Below are 16,558 nucleotides of genomic sequence, written 5' to 3' on the forward strand. Positions count from 1 at the left end.
TTAGGGTGTGTCTTGTCACTCGATTAGATGGGATAATGGCAACGCGATTGCCTATCGAGTGAGCTTTTTTCTGGCTCCCGTCCTTTATCTCTGAACACGGAAGACAAGGTACTTTGCAATCGTCGCATGTTTGTGCCGTGCCGTGCCACACTGCGCTGCGCTGCGCTCATGTATCCCGTCCTGGCGTCGGTCTTGTATCGGATGCGGACGCGGACCTCGATGCCATGACGGAAAGAGTGATGGAGCGAGCCAAGCGACCATCTCTTGCCATTCTTTCGCAGCCCTCGATAACCATATAAATCTCGCCTCCCGTCACCTTCGAGACGGTTTCCCTCCCTCCTTATCTCACACTCACACGTCTCGAAAAGTGTATCGAATCTCTTCGCAATCTTCTTCCCAGCAGGAATCTATTTATCACCACTTTCGATACACATCCCAAATGCAGCTGAACACCATGTCTCACCTTCCCCAAGAGCCCGAGTTCGAGCAGGCTTATGGCGGTAGGTAACCCATATGTACATCAATGAGAACATAAACCCTGACTTGCAATCTCCAGAGCTCGCCTCTGCCCTCGAGAACAGCTCTCTCTTCAACGAGCACCCCGAGTATCGTACTGCCCTTGCTGTGGCCGCCATTCCTGAGCGTGTCATTCAGTTCCGTGTCGTCTGGAACGACGACAAGGGTAACCTCCAGGTCAACCGCGGTTATCGCGTCCAGTTCAACTCTGCCCTTGGCCCCTACAAGGGTGGCCTTCGATTCCACCCCAGCGTCAACCTGTCTATTCTCAAGTTCCTTGGTTTCGAGCAAATCTTCAAGAACGCCCTGACTGGCCGTAAGTGACCTCATCGCCGCGCTTATCTGGTCCCTGCATATTGCGGGGCGATGGAATTAGCACAGTTGAAGGAATCAGACTCGCTAACATTGTTCTAGTCAACATGGGTGGTGGCAAGGGTGGTGCCGACTTCGACCCCAAGGGCAAGTCTGATGCTGAGATTCGACGATTTTGCCAGGCTTTCATGACCGAGCTGTCCAAGCACATTGGTGGCGAGACTGATGTTCCTGCTGGTGATATTGGTGTCGGTGGCCGAGAGATCGGTTACCTCTTCGGCGCCTACCGCAAGCTCCGCAACCGTTGGGAGGGTGTCCTCACTGGAAAGGGTCTTTCATGGGGTGGTAGCTTGATCCGACCTGAGGCTACTGGTTACGGTCTCGTCTACTATGTCGAGTACATGCTCAAGCACGCCAACCGTGGCACCTTCGAGGGCAAGCGTGTCGCTCTCTCCGGCTCCGGAAATGTCGCCCAATACGCTGCTCTCAAAATCATCGAGCTTGGTGGCTCTGTCGTCTCTCTTTCCGACTCCAAGGGTGCTCTCGTCGCCAAGGAGGGTTCTTCCTTCACACCCGAGCAGATTCATAACATTGCTGCCCTCAAGATCAAGCACCAAGCCCTGACCACTTTCGAGCACGATGGACAGTTCACATGGATTGAGGGTGCCCGCCCTTGGGTCCATGTTGGTAAGGTCGACATTGCCCTCCCCAGTGCTACTCAGAACGAGGTTAGCAAGGAGGAGGCCCAGGCTCTCGTTGATGCTGGCGCCTTCATCGTCGCTGAGGGTTCCAACATGGGTTGCACTGCTGAGGCTATTGATGTCTTCGAGGCTCACCGCAAGGAGAAGGGTGCTGAGGCTCTCTGGTACGCCCCCGGCAAGGCCTCCAACTGTGGCGGTGTCGCTGTTTCTGGCCTTGAGATGGCTCAGAACAGCCAGCGTATCCAGTGGACTGAGAAGGAGGTTGATGACCGCCTGAAGGCCATCATGAAGGACGCCTTTGTCGCTGGTCTTGAGACTGCTCAGAAGTACGTCGAGGCCAAGGAGGGTGAGCTTCCCAGCTTGATCGCTGGTAGCAACATCGCCGGCTTCATCAAGGTCGCCGAGGCCATGCACGACCAGGGTGATTGGTTCTAAATGGACATTTAAGGAAGTCTGGAGCGAGATAAGAGATCGATCAGGAAGACCGCAATACCCGAGCTGGGCTCACATCAAGGCTACCTGATCTTCTCATCACGATTATCTTGCCCAATGTCGACCTATTTCTGCAAAGAACGGAGTTTTATTCTTGGCTACTATCAGGGCATGCATACTGTTGGGCGTTGGCGGGGTTTCAAGAAGGGGATGACTTTTGTTTTTCTTCACGATAGACGTGGGCCTGGATCTTGTATAGTTTTTTTCACCTATTTCCTTTTCTCCTTTTTAGCCCGGTAGAACGAAGAATGAAACACAACACTTTTGATTCAAAGTCAATGAGAGCGCTCTGACATATGTTCTTGGTTAACTTAATTATATCTACCGTACATGAGAAGAAGCTTGATTCTTTCAAATGGTTCAAACTTTGGCCATTGTCAAATCACTTGGTATCATTATTCTGCCTCGCTCTTTAAGACTGGGGAAGACCTAAGCTACCTCACTCAATGATATAGTTTCAAGGGCCCAATCCGGCGAAGAGGTGATGTGATTCAATTTGGCAAATTCTTCTTTGGTCACGTATGCTGCCGCTTCAATTCGATCCAAGCCCTCAAGTATCTCCAGCGAAGTTCATTCATAGCCGTCTCCACTTCGGCATGTAACATTAGTAGCCAAGGATCTGGGATAGACGGATGGGGCGTTACCTAGTCTGGGTAAATTTATGGTTCCTGGTTGCTTCCTTGTGGAACCTCGGTTGATTGATAGTGGTACCGCGGGGAAGTGTTACCTTAGTTGGTACTTAGGTACGTAGGTAGGTAGGCATTGGATCTTATATCTCCTTCGTTCTAGTTGTAAGTCAGATATTATTCTTTTAAACTTACTTGATGCAGCCGAAGGACTTGGTTTGACCTCTTCTAAGCAGCGTATGTTGACACAGATTTGCGGCATAGTTAATCTCATCATACCTTCGACATCGCCCACCATGTTGCAGCATCCTCCTTTGACTGGCATCAAGGTGCTAGAATTCGCTGGTCTTGCTCCTGGTGAGTACACCAAAGACAAATGAAAGAGCAAAGTTGATAAACCGATTTTCCTTGAAGGACCTTATGCTGGCATGTTGCTCGCTGACGCAGGTGCCTCGGTTCTCCGCATAGACCGTGCTCGACCCGACACATCTGCTCCTACAGAAGACATGCTAGCCCGGCATAAATCCTCCATATCCGTGGATCTCAAATCAGAGCGGGGTGTTGCGCTTATAAGGCGCCTCGTTGCTGAGGCCGATGTCCTCATTGACCCTTTTCGTCCAGGCGTACTTGAGAAACTGTCTCTGGGTCCGGATGAGCTGTGCCGTCTTAACCCAAGGCTGATATATGGCCGCATGACTGGGTTCCGTCGTGATGGAAAGTACGCACTCATGGCAGGTCACGACATTAACTATCTTGCCGTTTCAGGTACACTGGGAATGCTGGGCAGAGATGACGAGAAGCCACATCCGCCGTGGAACATCCTGGCTGACTTCGCTGGTGGGGGAGCAATGCTATTTGAAGGTATCTTGATGGCCATCATCTCAAGACAATCTTCTGGCCGCGGACAAGTTGTCGAGGCAAACATGGTAGATGGAAGCTCATATCTGACCACTTTCCCTCGAATGGCGCTCAAGACGATAATGGGCAACAGTGGCCGAGGAAACAATTTGCTCGATGGCGGTGCTCCCTTTTACGACACTTACGAGACATCGGATGGCAAATATGTCGCCGTCGGGGCTCTTGAACCGAAATTCTTTGCCGCTCTTCTAAGTGGGCTCGACCTTGCTGGTCAAGGATGGGAAGATGATCAGCTCAACAGAGGTCGCTGGCCCGAGCTTCGGCATTTAATGACAGATAGGTTTCGAAGCAAGACTCGTGCCCAGTGGGAACTAGTCTTCGATGGTACAGATGCGTGCTGCACCCCAGTGCTGGAGTATAGCGAACTAGAGAATGATCCCAAGCGGGAAGGTGACCAGAGACCAGCGGTGACCTTGCGGGAGACGCCGTGTCTTGCCGTGAAAGAGGGCGTAGGGCATGCAGACCCAGCTCGGTTTGGACAAGGCCCAGGTGTACCCGGAGATGGCTATAGAGCGAGTCTGCTGAAGCCTGGAGCAGGGGGGGAGGAAGTCTTGAGGAAATGGTTGGGATGGGAGAACGGAACCGAGTATGTACTGGAGCGGGGAGGGTTTGTGCTCAAGGAGCTTTCCAAGCTGTGACATGTACTAAGTATGAGCGTCGTGTCCTATCCAAGCCGCTATTGGCGCAGGCCACTGGTAGAAAGACTAGATAACTTGTGTTAGGACAGAGGCACCAAAAAGAGAGAGTTGCGTTGGATGCACACTCAGAAGGGCAATGATTATATATTCTACCTATAACAGGACCTTTCTACACAATATACTGAGAACTATCAAGTATGCTTGGTAGACAGCGTAAGCCAGGCATGAAGTCGGGGAAAGCTTAGCTGTCCAGCCAACACATTACCACCATTTACTCCCGCTTCCTTAACAGCACCCCAAGACGAAACCACGCCTGCAAACTCTGTCGTACGCAAGGGCCAAGCCATGCATCCCAATGTAAGTCATTAAGCAGTCTACTCTAGGCCTCCTCCTGAAAAGTGTGGTATCGAAAAAAATAAATAAAGTGATGCTCAGGACGTCATGAGAAGGGGACCGGGAGACGACTGCTGGGTAGTGATCCCCCTGGGGCATTTGGTTCGTAGGTAGAGAAGCTGCAGATGGGCTCAGTCTGACCCTGACGCTGAGTGGGGAAGTTATGATATGAGTCTTCGTCCATCACCACATCACTGCACTTGACTGACGATCTCACTAGCCTTCGAGAGAGACTCAACCATCTGCTGGCACTCCTTTCTCCGTCGGATTGTGAAGTCACTCTCTTTCAGAAGGTCGTCCAATGTGTCGGTTCGGTACATGTTCTCCAATAGCTCTCGTTGCATTTCGTCCTTGGTAAACCTATAGCTGATGTTAGGCGACTTGAGGGAATCTCTGGCTGCGAAACACTTACTGCACAAGATTCAGCATGACAGCCTTGGGGACCATGTCAATCATGGTTCGCTTGACGATGTTATAGTAAGAGGAGATGAGGAGCTCTGTACAATCATTAGTATTATGTCATAAAAGCCAAACCCTTCATCTGTACGTACTGATAACCTCTACCTCAATGTTCTCGCGTTCTGACAGAGTACCAGAAGCCTTGAGAGTGGGTGGAGGAGCTTCCATAGCGGCGGCCTTTTTCTTGTTCTTGGCCGCGAAGAAACTGCCAAAGAAGCCCGAGTTACCGGCGCTATCAGGATCGGGGACTGTCGGGCTTGCAGCCCGGGGGGTTGATGCGAGTGGCTTGCCAGTCTTGGGGTCAACCTGAACAGGCTTGCTGGGGTTATATCGCTCATTCACCATCGCCATTGCCTGAGATATCAGTTTAGTGCCATTTCAAGTAAGCCCAGGATCGAATCAGCTTACTCGGTGACCGTTCAAAAAGTCGGGGTGGCCTGTGTTGACGTAGCATGACTCCATAGCCACCAAATCTCTGACAAGCTTGTTGGTAGGTTCCATAGCCTTCTTGAAAAAAGCAATTACTACGCCATGCATCTTTTCCTTCAGTTGAGGGTATCGGCGGTAAAGCTGCTTGGCGAGAAGCTGTGACAGAATTCGAACAAGTTCATCGTATACGAGAGAAACACACTTCAAGCTGGGGTCTTCCAATCGCTTGATCTGCTGCTTCACAATCAGTTCGAAAGCGGTAGTACCAACAAATAGTGCTGGAGAAGAGCCAGAAGAGTTATAGAGGATGGTACGGATGTCGACATCCTTGACGACATCAAATGGGTCAATGGCCTTGACACCGTTTGAGTAAAGCTCGTGGAAGACAAAGCTGATACGAGCACCTCCCGAAAGCTCAGTGCTGGACAGCTCAGTGTTGTTACCATCCAGAACTGTGCGCCACTCATTGGTGAACTCGGTGATGATATTGAGAACGATGTTGGCGCTGTTGCCGAGCATAGAGGGGCCGAGACTTTCCAGCTCAGCTGAGTACTTTTGAAGAGAACTACTGATGCGGGCCTTGATGTCAGGTAGGGTCTGTTTGATGTGCATCATGAGAATAAGGTTAAGTTTGCGCGCGAGATAAGGAGTTCCACAGTATGAGCTCTTGTTTCGGTAAGCCTTATGGTTTTCGAAAAAGTTCTTCTCAGCCTCGAGCGCCTGGTTGATGGCCTTTCGATTATCAATATCTCGTTGGCCTCGATTCACAACGGGGACGTAGCCCAGTCGAAGAGGAATGACACGGTTCGACAGAATATCGATGACATCGGTTCCCTCATCCATCAGATCAACCTTGGTTAAGACTCCGATCGTCCTTTGACCTTCAGGGTCAACCTCTCGTGCCAGCTTGAGACCGTCCGAGTTGGCCAAATCTTGGTTGGCGGCAGTGACTGCAAGTATGATGGCGTTGGACTTGCCAATATGTTTAAGAACCATCTCCCGGATCTGTCGTTCGATATCGCGGGGCTGGTCTCCGACTGGGACCTTGGTAAGTCCGGGCAAATCGACCAGGGTCAGAGTGAGGACGTTGGGAGAGTAGATACGAAGGTTGATGGGAGCGGGGGAGATGCCGGCATTTCGTCCAACCTTGGCTTCTGTTTCTCGAGAGATCTCGTCTCGAATCTTGGAGAAGTCGTAGAACTTCTGCCCAGGGGCATGAAGGAACTCTCCCCACTCATCGGCATTGGCCTGCTTGTCGTTGGTGGTATCAACCTCATCGGCCTTGACTCCATTGCTCTGTGCCGGGCGGTTGATGAGTTGAAGAACGAGGGGACGTCGGGTTACAATACCAGAGCCTCGGGGCAGGCTAAGAGGGGCGGTCAGTCTCATGGCGACCCAACGTAGGCGGTATGCAGCAAACTCACAAGTCTCGACCGACAATATTCTCCAAAACTGAACTCTTTCCACTTGACTGGCTTCCCACCACGGCGATCTGAGGCAAGTCGATAGGGTTGTTAACACCGACAGTCGCGAAAACATCCTGAAGCTTATTGACAAGTCTATCAATGGAAGTTAGAGGCAGGGTAGAGTTGGAGGATTGACATCGTGACTAACTGGATCAGGGCGGGATCCGAAATGCCGCCCTGTGAAGCAAGGGTGCCGCTCATGTTCGTTGATTCTTCCAGCTTGAAACTGTGTACGCTTGAACGATGCGTAAAGTCGAGCGGGTTGAAAACGATGGGTGGGGGAGGAGGGTTATTGGTTTATTTAACTTCCGGAAAGCGGTCGAGGCAAAAGATAGCAGGAAACGTTGCGCAAGTTTGGAAAAAGGCACCACAGCAGCCCTGGTTGGTCTGTAAGATTTTCACCCGTACAAGTCGCGAGAATGAACAGCGTTCGGGGGTGGAAGCTCGTTGTATATGAGAAATGGGTGGTGTTGCTAGAATAAAGGAGGGAACTCGCAGGACGACAGCGAGTTCACGAGCCTAATGGCACTAAGAATTGCGCGCCGCATTACGTCCTTACATTGTGCCACACAGTGGCGCAGGAATGCCCAATCTCAGATTTTATTGCCTTACATAACTGGTCCAAAGGCTTAGCGTTCCCATCAATTGTATTGCACGTGACGGCCCTGAATATCATTCTGGCCAACATGGAAGCTAAGAACTCTGTAGCCTGATGAACACGTCAGCTTGTGATGGTCCCCAAAGATAAAAATGGTTGCCTTCCTTTAGGCGGCATATCTAAGAGAAGCCATGGCGATACTGTCACAACATGGCTTCATCAGTCGGTAGCTTCTCCTGGCTGGAGGCCTCGATATAGATGTTCGAACCTGAGGTACCTATTCATCTCACCTATCAAGGTATATTCAAAAAGCGACCCAAAATGGACTTTGGATTAAACATGTATCTGATTCTATTCAATCAAACCCAGGAGCGGTTCATTTGTTTTGTCATCATATTTCGTTGGCGCTTTACAGGTTTCAATACGGTAATTCAAGGACACTTGTACTATTAGACCCTTGTTCATATGGTCAGTTCTTGTTGGATCTTTCGATGCCAACTTCAAGCGACGATAAAAATCCAGTTAGCCATGCCTTCATTCTAATTTGTTATTTTGAAAAGAAAAAGAAGTTGTCTCCAGGCCCTAACAGGGTAAAGAGGAAGGGAAGGATCATGTGCATGAAATACAGAAGTAGTGGGTGAGCTACAATGACAAGATGTCCGTCTTGTGCATGATATCCAGTGGAGGCTATATAGTACTATCAAGTAACTACTAATGTAGTAGCTTGCTCGAGAACTGCGAGCATGGTGGTAGGACTTGTGTGAGTGATTGCAGCAGAGTAGCAGTAAGAACATAAAGTTTCTGGGTGCCCCCTTGAAGAAAAGCACACTGTAAGAAATTCTCGGGATTTCACAAAGCCAGGCGCAGTCCAGGATTCGGGAGTATCTCATCATTTGTGGTGACGATATGATTTGAACGTCATCAGCTAAGGCTGCACTGGTGTGGGGGTGACACTGCATCTTAAGCCGAGACGCTAACTGACGGATGGGTGAGAAGTTCCATTAGGTCTTCGAGTTCGTTAGCAGTCAACAAGAGAATGCATGCCTATATGTTTCGTCCTTTGGGGTATTAGAAAGAAAATTACCTATCAAAGAAGTGATGGGACATCAAAATAGTAAACAGAGGCAATGTTGAATAGGCTATCTCGTCTCGCAAACCTCCACTCATTCCGCCCTCTGTTTCATAATTCCCAATGTTTATGCCACTCAACGTCAGCACCAATGACCGATGTTTCAGGGGTAGACCTGGGGAGAACCTGGGCTGCAGGTGGGCTTGGGTGTGCTGTACACCTGCTTGCTTGCTGAAGGAGAAGCATCCAAGGGTGCTTACGGCTCCCAATTAGCACCAACGACAACAGACAGCTCTGCCATACCTCAACACATAACACCATACCTGCGGACCTGTAGTCACTAAGACCACCACAGTGATAGCTCTGATAACCTCGTTGAAACTCGTAAATATTGAATTGAGCCGTCTCTGGCTTACTCAACATCTGCCTACTAATTTATAAAAGACCAAGACGGCTGTTTCCTCCAGCATCTTCACCTCGTCACATGCACCTACCTTGCGAACTGACCACAGCTACTAACCTAACCTACCTACCTATCAAGCGCCACCACCTCCACCTCCCGCTTCCAACCACCATCCATTACATACACTACATCACAATACCACGACTCTTCACATCCATCCTGCCTTCTGTCATCGTGCTGGCCTTCTTGTTGTTTCATTATCTTGCCTGAATACTGCCTTTTCTGGTCGAAAGCCAGTTTTCTACTAATCAAGCTACCCCAGATTCTACCGCGGCAGGAAACCGCGGAGAGGCCGTCCTGGACTCCTCCGGCGAGCCATCGCACCCAAATCTCCACGACACCACTTCCAGTGATCCAGACACGCCACATCTTCTTTCGAACTTTCCTAACACTACTGCTTCTGCCCATTCCTCCGCCGTCTCCCCGGCTAACGTAACCGCACCCCAACCCCATCGACAAAACCGGAATCAGACACAGACTGGCATCGCGAATATAGATTCTTCGGCTGCCAGATTTGAAGGACTTCCGGGTCAAGTACCGGCTCGGATACTCGGACGACGTCAACGCTCCCCAGCTCCTGACCGCCGTTTCGAACCGTCAACCGACCGATCCTACACGCCAGACGGTTATCTTATCGCTGAGCCTAGAGCAAAGCGACGAAGAGGGAACGTCACGATGGGTGGCAGTGACATTCTTGATCCCCATAATGGTGCTCCTTTAGGAATATCTAATGGATCAAGTGAAGTGTTTTCAGGGGTCACAAATGGTAATAAGACTGCCTTGAACGGATCTTCAGCTCGAGATAAGAACACTTCGGTCATCAGACGCAACGAACAATCCTCAAAGTACTTTGGCCATGATCGTGAGGAGGTAACCCGACTATTGATACAAGCGTTATCAGACATGGGGTATCGGACTGCCGCAGATAATGTGAGCCAAGAGAGTGGGTACGAATTGGAAAGCCCAACCGTAGCCGGCTTCAGATCTGCTGTTCTGACCGGGTCATGGCCCGTGGCCGAAGAGTTACTTGCCGGCGCTTCGTTGGAGACTGAAGGCCCAGGTAACGGCCTTGTATTGGCACCTGGCGCGGATCCCAACGCCATGAGGTTTTGGTTACGACAACAGAAGTTTCTGGAGCTTTTGGAGCAGAAAGATACAAGCAAGGCTCTGATAGTACTTCGAAGCGAGTTGACACCGTTATCCCATGACACTGGTAAACTGCATTTCTTATCAGGTCTACTCATGTGTCGTTCGGTCGAGGATCTTATGGCAAAGGCTGAATGGGATGGTGCGAATGGCCAATCTCGAAAGCTGTTGCTCTCGGAGTTATCAAGTACGTATTCTGTCGAATCGTTTGATTCCGTGCTGACATGAGAAGAATGCATATCACCGTCGGTCATGCTCCCTGAAAACCGCCTGGCAGTCCTTCTTGAGCAGGTTAAGCAGAGTCAGATCGACACCTGTCTATACCATACTGAAGCGTTATCGCCTTCGCTCTACTCAGACCACTTCTGTGATAGACGCAACTTTCCAACAGAGGTCGCATTGGAGCTTTCGAATATGGCCGATGAGATTTGGCAAGTACAGTTCTCCCATGATGGAACCAAGATGGCGGCGTGCGGTAGTAGTCCAGAAGTTATGATATGGGATACACGCACCTTTAGAGTCTTAGAGTCTCTCGACGGCCATGATGGCGGCGTCGGAAACATTGTTTTTAGCCCTGACGATTCTCTAATTCTCTGCTGCTCGAGAGACGGGCATGCAAGATTGTGGACTACTCATGTGAGTTATTACCAACTCCCAATTTTCATACCCGAATGCAGCACTAACAGCGAGCTTAGGACGGGACTTTGATCAGGAAATTTCCTAAATTCGATGAGCCTGTGAGCGGCTGCGTTTGGGCTCAGGACAGTCGGTCACTGGTCGTTGGAACGCTAGATCCTAATTACAGCCTTCGAACTCTGAACCTGGATACGAGTGAGCAGTACGAGTGGGGGGTAAAGCATAGGGTCCAGGATCTATGTGGATCGCCAGACGGTCGCTGGCTCGTGGCTGTCGACAATCAGCAGACAATCCACGTCTACAACGCTGTTACACGAGAATTGGAGTTTGATATGGAGCTCAAAGCCCGGCCGACATCAGTCAACATCAGCCAAGACTCGCGTCATCTTCTTGTCAATAAGTGCGACGGTGAAGCTCAGCTCATTGACCTCTTGACGCGGAACTCGGTCCAGAAGTTTTTCGGTCACACAGGCGGTGACTATCTAATTCGATGCTCGTTTGGTGGAGCCAACGAGAGTTTTGTTCTAAGTGGCAGTGAAGATGGCAACATCGTTATATGGCATAAAAACACGGGTGCGGCAGTCGAGCGCCTACATGGTCATCATCCCCGCTGCAATGCTGTTGCATGGAATCCTACCGACTCCTATATGCTAGCGTCAGCGGGAGACGATGGCCGAATAAAGATGTGAGTGTTTTTGCGTTGCCACGGGGACCCAATGATTGAGTAAACAGCTAACACGAATCACTCAGCTGGTCCAACAAAACGGTTAGTCTTGAATTAAGGGCTCGTCATAATCAAGCAGGCAACGGCTGGACAGCAGAGGAAAGATGAACGTGGTATCGTCAAAGACTCCTGACGCATTCAAGTGACTTTTATTTTTGGCAGGAAGAACACGGTGGGCGTGCTTTGTGTTCGGCTTATAGAGTAGATGGAAGCGAATGTACGGAAGTATAACACCAAGAGTACTTACGCCGACACAACCATAATTATCATGGGCTGAGAAGAATCGGGGGAACGACCATTGATTGTCTCGGCGTTAGGTTTGGGTGGTGATGTGTAAAACGAGATGTCTGAATATGTTAACTTCCTCACCCTCCTGTATTCAGCTAGACAGAAGCGTGACCGTGAAATCCCATCTTCGCAACCCGTTTCCTGTCCTTTTAGACCTTGGTGGCCCGGAGCGAGTGCCCTTCGTGTGCCGAAGAGTTAACTTGCGCTGGACAAGACAGATTGGGCGTCGACTGCGAAATCGTCCCTCACAACATATCTTCAACCAAACTAGCAGAAGAAAGCTGTGAGCCGCCGATTGAAAAGCGCGTGCCAACTACGCACACAGGGCAGGCAATGGTATCAGCACAACTGTTTGGAGTCATTAAGTTTGAAGCATCCTGTAACTTGCGCTCAATCTCGAAGTCGCTTGACCCCCAGCAAACCTGGCGATATGGAACAGCCATGACAGAGAGAATCACAGCGTCAAGAACACGTGTAGCTTAAAGGGCAGTACAGTCTATCTCTTGTGATGTTGAGACCGCGGAAACAGACAATTCTAACAAAATTGGTCACCTAGGTTGGTAGTGAAGGCGCGGTACATTGACTGCTATCAATGTTGTGATTTCCGAACGAATTCTTGCTATCCACAACAACCAGTCAATACCATAGAACAAAGTTATTAGGCAGACTGATTGCCTTCCTTATTTGTTATTTGCAGTTATATAGATTGCCCTTAAAGGCAATCTATAGAACCTTCTAGGATTTTAGCCTGCCTATATAAGGCCTGGCTTCTTCTTTGTATTTAGATGAATTAAGTTGCATCTTATATCTCTTCTGAAGTCAGGATTTGGATTGGCCAGCTAAGCTACGGGAGCACTAGATGTGATCTGATGCCGGCTTAAGGGATATAGCTTGCGATTTCTTTAATGGTTGAAGTTTTTGTGAAGATATTGGACAAGAAACCTATTTCTGTAATGACACAATGATGGTAGCCGGATTAAATTACGAATTGGCCAAGGTCTGCATGTAGCCGATAACTAATGGGCAACGCCTAAGGGAAGCAAGAAAACCTAGGGCCTTCATCCTTAACGACAAAAATGTTGGGGCATCTTAGTTAAAAGTTGGAGGCTTTCTTGCTCCCTGGGGGATGTCTAGTAAGACACATGCATAGAACAAAGAATCCTCTACTAAATAAAAATATATTTCACCATCAGCAGTGCCTGCATGAACTGACCTTGCAGTACTGGGACCAGGGCAGATGATCGGAATGGTGGCCAGGTCAAGCACGGGACGGCACGCCATTTGTGCATCCGCAAGATCGATCTTGGATGGAAACTAAGAGAATTGCAATCTAATAAATGAAAGACTAGAAATAGCCAGGGAGTTGACACGGTACTGAACCATGCTTGGCACTCAATAGCCTATCGACGCGCAACAGCATCCGAGATATTGGGCTACACGAGCAGAGGTTCATGGACCTATCTGCATGTAGCTCGGGGCACTTAGATCAAAACATGATATCACCCAGGACTTGTCCGACTTCGACCAGGTCTCTGCAGCTGTGGATAATACACGACGGCCTCAGCCATAGGCTCGTCAAAGTACTCGGCCAGGCACGATACTATAAGCCTCACTGGTGGGCTTTGAAGGAGGGTATTGGATATATGTACCCCAATCATTTATCCCATCTACATCAAGAGACGGACAAAAGAGGCGGCAGTTAAAGTAAATAGCAAATCAAAATCACTTGCATCTCCTATGGAATACATTTCTAGACCTCCAAAGTGACAGATGAAAGAGTTGAGCCTCTTTGCAGATTTGAGAAAGACTAACTTACTTGAACTTCTTCTCGAGAATTCAATTCAGAAGACAAGTTATGCCTTGATTACGAATCCATATGAATCTCGCAAAGCCGCCGCCGCCGATGCATTTCGGACGGTAAAGCGAATCAACAACACTCCGCTTGATTCTGCACAGAATAACATACACAAAGTCATACATTAATCCCGATTTGTGGAGCTGATTATTGATTTATCTACTCCGTGCCATCGAGACTTCTCCTCCTTGGCTTCCTTTGAACCCCTGTCAACACATGGTGAACCGTGCATTATCGAGCCATGTACTCCATAGAGACACCAAGACCCTGACGGCTGTTCCCCCCTGACGTTGGAGCAACCATGGCTCACGGACGACGTGGGCACCAAGACGGATGAAGAGCAAGGCCGAGGTAGAAAGGAAGGGCCGAAGTGGAGGTAGAGTTGGTATTGTTGAGAGGCACCTGTAGCATCTGAACAGATATGGAAGTTGAGCAAGTGTCAATCAAAGATGTTGTTTGAGGTGACAACCTGTCTTTGAACAGTAAAAAAGGGGTCAACAAGCTTGTTCCGAACAGGGTCGTGATAATATTAATAACGCACTCACGCGAGGATAGAAAACTACTGTATTGGTTAACATTCTGAACACTGTCGCTATGCACCGTATTATCTGACGATGATACATGGAGGAAACGTCTCCTTCAGGAAGAGGATGAAGAGCAAGCCCAGAGTGATGTCGATGCCACCTTGAGACCCCTGGAAATATCCCGACGGGTTTTGATGTTTTCATAACCCCTGCTTAGTGGACCAGGAACGGCCGCCGGAGGGCTGGGTATTGGGATTTCACTGTAATTGAGTTCACTACTCCGTACCTGACTGCCTAGTATTGTATGCAACGGCTGACGTTCAGCCCGAAGGAACAGTCAGGACCATCGAAGAGTGGAGGCTATATTTCTATGTTAATGACTTCTCCTACAATGTTGATACTCAAACAATGAGGTTTGAGTGTTGAAGATGAAGACCAGCCGACTGTTGGAAGGATTCCGTGCTGAGGATGCTTTGGCCTACCTTACTACATGCTATATATGTGCGAATGCCTTGATCTTACCTTGGCTATAAAAGATTTGGAAATCGTCGCGGGATGGGCCGGCGCCGCGTGTAAAATGGGCGACGGACTCTGCCAGCCTGTCCATCAGATACCATAGCAGACTACAGAGTCCCAGATCAAACAATAGTTATGGTAGTATTTTGAGTATCTTTGACGGAGCCCCTAGAGCCCGTGTTGGTAGCGCGGTGTTAGAGCAACCAGAAGTGCTGACCTTGACCACTTGCTGACTCTTTAAGAAACGACAAAGCACTAAGATCGATCGTGATTGAACTTGTGGTATTCCGCAAGATCTTCAATCGTGTCCAAAGCAATTTCGATGAGGCTTGAAGCTCTTGATTCTTTCCTTTTAACTCAAAGACCAGAACACAGCGACTACAACTAGGCACACTGATATAAGGCAGGTCTTTGCTTTTTCGATCTTGGGGCATCCCTGTAGATGACATACCGCACTCCGTGCATTACCGTGCGATGAGAAACACTCAGACGATCCAGGCATGGGTTAATTATTATTAATGGCTCAAGCGTCTTTATGGGCACGGTTACATGGGCACGGAACCCATGAGCGAAGGAGTTGGTCTTCCATTTTCGGTTTACGACCCTCATCATATCGGTTGGTTCTCAAATATAGTGTTCACAGACATGGTTGCCAATTCTCCTGGGATCGATCAATGTCGGGAATATCTGGAAACATGATTAAGCGGCCACGCAGGCCTGGAACTAACACCCGTCTCCCATAGGAGTTTAGAGGGAATAACGGGCAATCAGACGTCGTAAGGACATAATGTAGCTGGGAGAATCAAGGGTGTTGAAGGCGCTGGAACAGAGAGTTCCCAGCGGCGAGATCGGCCCACCAAGTCACTTCGTGGCTTGCAAAGGAGAGCATTCAGAGAATCTAATGTGGCCGCAATCTTGCCAGAAGCGCTAAGGTATCCTGAGTCGTGCTCCCTGCAGCAAACAAGTTGGAACGATATCTTGCCTTACCAAGCTTACATAGTACCTAATTAACTTCAAACGCTCCGGGGACTGAAGATAGGAGGGGTTTCTTACCAATCTAGGGGCTGAGTCTGCTCTGCAGCTTCCGGCTCTACCTAGTTATCTACCTGAATTTGCTTGCCGATTTTGCCCATCGAGACACTATTTTACTACAGCTTCAAGAACTGAGGGAAAGGAGGATTGAATTGTCCCCACGTCTAAGTGCCCCTCCTCCTACCTGGTAGGTACCTACTAGAGTAAGTAAGCACAGGGGTACATACCTGGTAATCAGTTGTCAAATTCTCCTGGCGTAGAGTAACAAGGTCGATCCACCAGGCTTACCCCGAGTCAGTTTCAACTGGGATGAACTGTTTGTTGACCGACTAACCGCCTAGTTTCTCAAAAGTTATCCATAATCGGGAAATTTCCTGACACAAATGTGTGCAGTTCTTATTTTCTTGCTCCCCGACATTAATTATGCAAGATCTCAGGCAATACGGTCAGACACCAACTTTTCTTCAAACTTTGTAAAATCTCAATATGATATCTGCGCTCTGTCCTCCCACCACAGACGGAAAAGAGCGAAGACCAGCATCGTTCCTTAAAAAAGCTTAGGTACCTTAGCTACGTACCTTAGGTACCTAAGTAGGTACCATGGTTAGCAGGGACTTACTACTAAGGTATAAGTTGCCTAGGCCTTGAGGTAGGTAGTAGTTACCTAGGTAGGTACCTAGTAGTAATCGAGGTGGTTATAGGTTGTGTCAATTATGCCTTCCTTTCTTCCATCGATGCTGGTGACTTCCAGACAAGG

The 16,558-nt window shown here is 49.1% G+C and overlaps 4 protein-coding genes across 9 annotated transcripts; 3 read left to right on the plus strand and 1 right to left on the minus strand.

Annotated features, from left to right (window-relative positions):
• Positions 1 to 39: 39 nt before the first annotated feature.
• FOXG_01626 (NADP-specific glutamate dehydrogenase) lies at positions 40 to 2,507 on the plus strand. 3 transcript variants are annotated; one of them, XM_018378532.1, is made up of 3 exons: positions 40 to 500; positions 557 to 832; positions 931 to 2,507. In XM_018378532.1, exons 1-3 carry the CDS (start codon positions 440 to 442, stop codon positions 1,962 to 1,964), a joined length of 1,371 nt encoding a protein of 456 aa, XP_018234470.1. In that variant the 5' UTR covers positions 40 to 439; the 3' UTR covers positions 1,965 to 2,507. The 3 variants fall into 3 exon arrangements, with proteins under 3 accessions (XP_018234470.1, XP_018234471.1, XP_018234472.1); XM_018378533.1 differs by having other exon boundaries at positions 40 to 832; XM_018378534.1 differs by having other exon boundaries at positions 557 to 2,507.
• Positions 2,508 to 2,725: 218 nt separating this feature from the next.
• FOXG_01627 (alpha-methylacyl-CoA racemase) lies at positions 2,726 to 5,029 on the plus strand. 2 transcript variants are annotated; one of them, XM_018378536.1, is made up of 3 exons: positions 2,726 to 2,812; positions 2,912 to 3,004; positions 3,062 to 5,029. In XM_018378536.1, exons 2-3 carry the CDS (start codon positions 2,944 to 2,946, stop codon positions 4,201 to 4,203), a joined length of 1,203 nt encoding a protein of 400 aa, XP_018234474.1. In that variant the 5' UTR covers positions 2,726 to 2,812; positions 2,912 to 2,943; the 3' UTR covers positions 4,204 to 5,029. The 2 variants fall into 2 exon arrangements, with proteins under 2 accessions (XP_018234474.1, XP_018234473.1); XM_018378535.1 differs by having other exon boundaries at positions 2,790 to 3,004.
• FOXG_01628 (vacuolar protein sorting-associated protein 1) lies at positions 4,270 to 7,547 on the minus strand. Of its 2 annotated transcripts, XM_018378537.1 has the most exons (6): positions 7,099 to 7,547; positions 6,909 to 7,043; positions 5,464 to 6,850; positions 5,148 to 5,409; positions 5,009 to 5,093; positions 4,270 to 4,956 (listed from the first exon to the last, which is right to left on the minus strand). In XM_018378537.1, exons 1-6 carry the CDS (start codon positions 7,149 to 7,151, stop codon positions 4,788 to 4,790), a joined length of 2,091 nt encoding a protein of 696 aa, XP_018234475.1. In that variant the 5' UTR covers positions 7,152 to 7,547; the 3' UTR covers positions 4,270 to 4,787. The 2 variants fall into 2 exon arrangements, with proteins under 2 accessions (XP_018234475.1, XP_018234476.1); XM_018378538.1 differs by having other exon boundaries at positions 5,148 to 6,850.
• A 1,161-nt stretch (positions 7,548 to 8,708) lies between these two features.
• FOXG_01629 (uncharacterized protein) lies at positions 8,709 to 12,537 on the plus strand. 2 transcript variants are annotated; one of them, XM_018378539.1, is made up of 4 exons: positions 8,709 to 10,413; positions 10,459 to 10,862; positions 10,922 to 11,547; positions 11,613 to 12,537. In XM_018378539.1, exons 1-4 carry the CDS (start codon positions 9,756 to 9,758, stop codon positions 11,692 to 11,694), a joined length of 1,770 nt encoding a protein of 589 aa, XP_018234477.1. In that variant the 5' UTR covers positions 8,709 to 9,755; the 3' UTR covers positions 11,695 to 12,537. The 2 variants fall into 2 exon arrangements, with proteins under 2 accessions (XP_018234477.1, XP_018234478.1); XM_018378540.1 differs by having other exon boundaries at positions 10,922 to 12,537.
• Positions 12,538 to 16,558: the final 4,021 nt, after the last annotated feature.

This window comes from Fusarium oxysporum, chromosome 5 (assembly GCF_000149955.1).
Source record: "Fusarium oxysporum f. sp. lycopersici 4287 chromosome 5, whole genome shotgun sequence".
Taxonomy (NCBI): domain Eukaryota; kingdom Fungi; phylum Ascomycota; class Sordariomycetes; order Hypocreales; family Nectriaceae; genus Fusarium; species Fusarium oxysporum.

Excerpts from the sequence above, each read along its gene's own strand:
- FOXG_01626 (XM_018378532.1), top strand. The coding sequence starts at position 440 with ATGCAGCTGAACACCATGTCTCACCTTCCCCAAGAGCCCGAGTTCGAG. Across the intron at positions 501-556 it reads GTTCGAGCAGGCTTATGGCG|AGCTCGCCTCTGCCCTCGAG; the intron begins GTAGGTAACCCA and ends TGCAATCTCCAG. Across the intron at positions 833-930 it reads CAAGAACGCCCTGACTGGCC|TCAACATGGGTGGTGGCAAG; the intron begins GTAAGTGACCTC and ends ACATTGTTCTAG.
- FOXG_01627 (XM_018378535.1), top strand. The coding sequence starts at position 2,887 with ATGTTGACACAGATTTGCGGCATAGTTAATCTCATCATACCTTCGACA. Across the intron at positions 3,005-3,061 it reads ATTCGCTGGTCTTGCTCCTG|GACCTTATGCTGGCATGTTG; the intron begins GTGAGTACACCA and ends TTTTCCTTGAAG.
- FOXG_01628 (XM_018378537.1), bottom strand. The coding sequence starts at position 7,151 with ATGAGCGGCACCCTTGCTTCACAGGGCGGCATTTCGGATCCCGCCCTG. Across the intron at positions 6,851-6,908 it reads AATATTGTCGGTCGAGACTT|CCTGCCCCGAGGCTCTGGTA; the intron begins GTGAGTTTGCTG and ends CGCCCCTCTTAG. Across the intron at positions 5,410-5,463 it reads ACTTTTTGAACGGTCACCGA|GCAATGGCGATGGTGAATGA; the intron begins GTAAGCTGATTC and ends CTGATATCTCAG.
- FOXG_01629 (XM_018378539.1), top strand. The coding sequence starts at position 9,756 with ATGGGTGGCAGTGACATTCTTGATCCCCATAATGGTGCTCCTTTAGGA. Across the intron at positions 10,863-10,921 it reads CAAGATTGTGGACTACTCAT|GACGGGACTTTGATCAGGAA; the intron begins GTGAGTTATTAC and ends CAGCGAGCTTAG. Across the intron at positions 11,548-11,612 it reads GACGATGGCCGAATAAAGAT|CTGGTCCAACAAAACGGTTA; the intron begins GTGAGTGTTTTT and ends CGAATCACTCAG.